Source organism: Triticum urartu, unplaced genomic scaffold (assembly GCF_003073215.2).
Source record: "Triticum urartu cultivar G1812 unplaced genomic scaffold, Tu2.1 TuUngrouped_contig_6635, whole genome shotgun sequence".
NCBI lineage: Eukaryota > Viridiplantae > Streptophyta > Magnoliopsida > Poales > Poaceae > Triticum > Triticum urartu.
Genome location: NW_024117412.1, coordinates 6,563 through 10,897, shown reverse-complemented (window position 1 = coordinate 10,897; position 4,335 = coordinate 6,563). Strand labels below are relative to the sequence as shown.

At 43.5% G+C, this 4,335-nt stretch overlaps 1 protein-coding gene across 1 annotated transcript; it reads left to right on the top strand.

Annotated features, from left to right (window-relative positions):
* Positions 1-18: 18 nt before the first annotated feature.
* On the top strand, positions 19-2,595 carry LOC125530887 (eukaryotic translation initiation factor 3 subunit F; the record flags this gene model as incomplete). Its single annotated transcript, XM_048695304.1, is given in 6 exon segments — positions 19-194; positions 358-437; positions 1,119-1,348; positions 1,817-1,938; positions 2,024-2,137; positions 2,222-2,595. Coding segments are annotated over 6 exon segments (812 nt in total), but the record flags the coding sequence as incomplete, so codon positions are not given.
* Positions 2,596-4,335: the final 1,740 nt, after the last annotated feature.

Here is a 4,335-nt window from a genome sequence, read left to right as displayed (position 1 = left end):
GCCCGTCGTCCCCCTCCCCCTCCTCGTCCGCGCGGGTGGAGGCCGTCGTCGTATTCACCATCTGCGACAGCTTCGTGCGCCGGCCCGACCAGGCGGAGCGCGTCATCGGCACCCTCCTCGGCTCCGTCCTCCCCGACGGCACCGTCCACGTCCGCAACGCCTACGTCGTCCCCCACAGCGAGTCCGCCGACCAGGTTACCTCCCCCTCCCCGTACCCCCCAGCCCGAAGCTGGGCTAAAATCTCTCAGCGATGCGATTTTTACTGTAGCCTCTGCCGAACTCTAGCCAGAGATCTAGGGTTTGTTAGTTGAGCCTGCGGTTCTGACGTTTATTGGTGATGTGTGCGTGTGTGAACAGGTTGCTCTCGACATTGAGTACCACCACAACATGTATGCGTCGCACCAGAAGGTGAACCCCAAGGAAGTGCTTGTGGGATGGTATGTTTTGTATTTCTTCATAACGTTCTTCTGTTGCCTTGAAATACCGTCTTATATGCTAGTGCAACATTATGATTGGTTGGTGCATATTTTACACAGGCTGACATTGGTTCTGTGTCCATGTGCGCATAGACAGTTAGGTCTTGAGTAGATGGAACTTGTGAGACATATCAAATGACAAAATTGTACAACTATTCTTAACTTTATGAGTTTGTTTGATAGCACCTGTCACTGTAATTTTGACAATGGATGGAAGCGCCTAGTTCTTATGTCCGATTGATATTGTTCTTGTTGACTTGAATGCCGGTTATATGTTAGTGTAAATTTACGATTGTTTACAGATTGACTTGAGTTTTTCTTTTGATAACACAAATTGATTTGAGCTTATACACATGATGGCCCATGTATTTGTGTTTTGCATAGACACCCAGTTGGATATTTGTCCAGTCGTATGAAATGTTATGTTTGGTGTTGTTGTCATTGAATCATGTTCTGTATGGTGCTGTAGACAGGGTCACTCTAACCAACGATTAAGGGTAGCAGCAAAAGCAAATCTAGCGAGGTCACTAGTCTTTAATTTTGCAAGAGGAGAGATTTATATTCATAAAAAAGAAAGTAGCTATGGAATCAAACAAATACCCCACCTTGCTCGCATGGTGATATCATATTATCTGCATGCAGGTTCTCCACTGGCTTTGGTGTTTCAGGGGGTAGTACGCTTATCCACGAATTTTATTCAAGAGAAGTACAGAGCCCTATTCATCTTACTGTTGACACTGGCTTCACCATGGGGGAGGCTTCCATCAAAGCCTATGTCTCATCCAACCTGTCTCTTGGAGATAGGCACCTTGCCGCACAATTTCAGGAAATTCCTCTGGACTTGAAGATGCTTGATGCAGAGAAAGTTGGATGTAAGTTTCACGTTTAGAATGGTTCCATTATGTACTATATGTAAATCGACTCTGTTGATCTGGTAGCTTACTTTTCAGAACCTTTTTTCTGTAGTAATAACATAGAATAAATTGTTTAGAATGATGAATATATTGCATTGAACTAAATGAGGTATTGTAAGCATCTATGAGCAACAAAATCCTGATGAGAAGGTCAATAACTTGTCTGCCAGTAAATTTGAAAATAGCTTATGCTGCTGAACTCTTCTGTTTTTGTGTAAAAATAGTGGCGACTGGCAATTTTAGTGGAAGGATTCTTTGTTCTTGGAAGAAAATAATTCATTTTTTCATTTGCATTAGTTTTGTACATTAGTATTTGGAATGCTTATTGAAAGTATTCTGTAATTAATATTCTGGCATCTTCAGAAATAATATCTGTTGTACAAGGAAAACATTTTTTTTACATGTTGCTCTTGCTGTTTGACACAGTTGAAATGCTGAAATCTACAATGGTGGAGAAGCTCCCCAACGATTTGGAAGGAATGGAGTCTTCAATGCAAAAGCTATATGCTCTTATTGACGAGATCTACAAATATGTTGATGATGTGGTGGTAAGAAATTGTCCTGCCACTTGTCAGTCATGTACTTTGTATCTTGACCGTAGGTTCTTAAGAAAGTTTGTTGAATCATTTGTAGGAAGCTCGTGTGGCACCGGACAACAAGATAGGCAGGTTCATTGCTGACACCGTCTCCTCCATGCCAAAGCTGTCCCCAGCATCTTTTGACAGGCTCTTCAATGACAAGATTCAGGTAACTAGTTTTTCCTGTGCTGATAAATGGCTATCTTGGTTTCTCCCACGGCTAACCGTTGGCCATATTTCCTTACTGTTGCAGGACAATCTTGCGCTGGTATACCTGTCAAGCATCACACGGACTCAGATCGCGGTAGCCGAGAAGCTGAACACCGCCGCCCAAGTCCTGTGATTAATATGTATTGTTCGGGTAGCTGCCTATTCCATGCCGTCTGTGCTTGGCTTTCGTTTGCTTGAATGAGAGATCAGAATATGTTGTCAGAATATGCATTTTTGTACCTGTTATCCAAGTTCTAAAGAAAAGAATTCTCCGCACTTGAGATCCTAATGTTTCCACTAATGTGGGCCCAGACCTTTCCATTGGATTTAGTATAGTACTGTAGTAGTTTGTTTCTGGCTGAATATTTGTAATGTCTGATAGTTGTCTGAGGAGCAGTATATGCTGGCTTCGTTTTTCTTGCTTCCCTTTTAGTCAGAGAATCGCCCATTTGATTACATACGGTTTCAACCACTGGCTGAAACAAATGTTCGATGTGGTTGACGTTCAAGATGAGCTGTAATGCCCTTGGATCATGATCCAGTGGTCGAGAGCGACTTGGCTGGAACTAAAATAATTTTTTACAGGTGAATCTGTAATAGTCTGCCCCATAAATTTATGCAGTTAGCAGCGGTCAATTTGGAGCATTTGCATTGCTATTTACAAGTCCCCGCAAACATGTAAGGCTGATCGTCGCAAACCTCGAGCGATCTAAAGTTGTTTCGATGCCGGGCAGTCCGGAGTCACCACGGATTGCATGTTCATCTTAGAACCTGAGTTCTACTTGACATAGCCCCCAGCCTTTGATGCTCTTTAAATGGTTCGGTAACTTGCATTGTACATGTTTATTTGTTAACCTTCCTGTGTAATGATGTGAAGGAATTAATACATAATACGACCAAGCCGGCTACTAAGTTGACCTAGGCAATTAGCACGTAAATTTTCAATGTCATGAGTTGGCACATAACTTACTTGAATTTTGCAGTTGGTCAAGTCTTCAACTCACTTCTCCATTTTATAGATATAACCACACGAAAAAGAAAACAAAACCTTGTTATAGGCTCAGAGGCATCTGGACTTGAGCATGCAACATTAGGCAAGGACAATTCTATCATGCATCTCAATTGCTCTCAACTACTATATGGTACTACTAGCGAGTTAGTAATTATTGCATTCATGGTGATAGCTCCATATATGTACCCAAATCGAGAGAGTTTGGAATGCAAACCGGATAACCATATGTCATCGATATCTCAATGGGTCGATTAGTGTCTCTAGCTAGAGGTGGAGCACACCAGTAGTACGTGATACTCCACGCATGCATGTCTGCTTCATACAAATCTTCACTCTATATGATCTCTTTGCATTTCATGGGTATGGCTTGTGAGGCAGCGGGAATTTAATATGTGCCATTCAGATACATTATAACCGAGCACTTTTCCAGCCATCCCAGGCCATTAGCAATTTTAACCGTTGGATGCACTGTTGTGGGTGTTCCTGTCCGTCAGATGCCCCTTGTTCTCCCGCTTGAGCTTTGTTACGCTGACCAAAGAGCGCTGGATGGTACTGGGCCGCTGGTCCTATAATTAATTGGATGTTTTAGATATATTATAACCGAGCACTTTTCCAGCCATCCCAGGCCATTAGCAATTTTAACCGTTGAATGCACTGTTGTGGGTGTTCCTGTCCGTCAGATGCTCCTTGTTCTCCCGCTTGAGCTTTGTTACGCTGACCAAAGAGCGCTGGATGGTACTGGGCCGCTGGTCCGATAATTAATTGGATGTTTGTCATCAATTTGGCCCAGATGGGCTAGATGTGATGTGTTGAACATGAAAAAAGAGTATTAACACATCGTCCGCACACGCACAGGAGCGCAACACTTGCGTGTCGGCGGACACGTCGCGCCTCGCCTGGGGCCGAACCCACAGTCCGACCCACATGAGCTATACGGGTCTCTGTCTCCGAGCAATGCAGCAATGGGGCGGTGCGGGAAACCAAGCATCGGCGCGATTGGAGTCGATTCGTCGGGGATTGAAGATGCAAATCATAATTTTTTTTCGAAACGGAGGCAAAAGATTTGCCTCATCGATTAATTAAGCAGAAGAGAATTGCCCAGTTAATTAACGGAAAACCGGGCAAAAACCGATACAAATCAACCA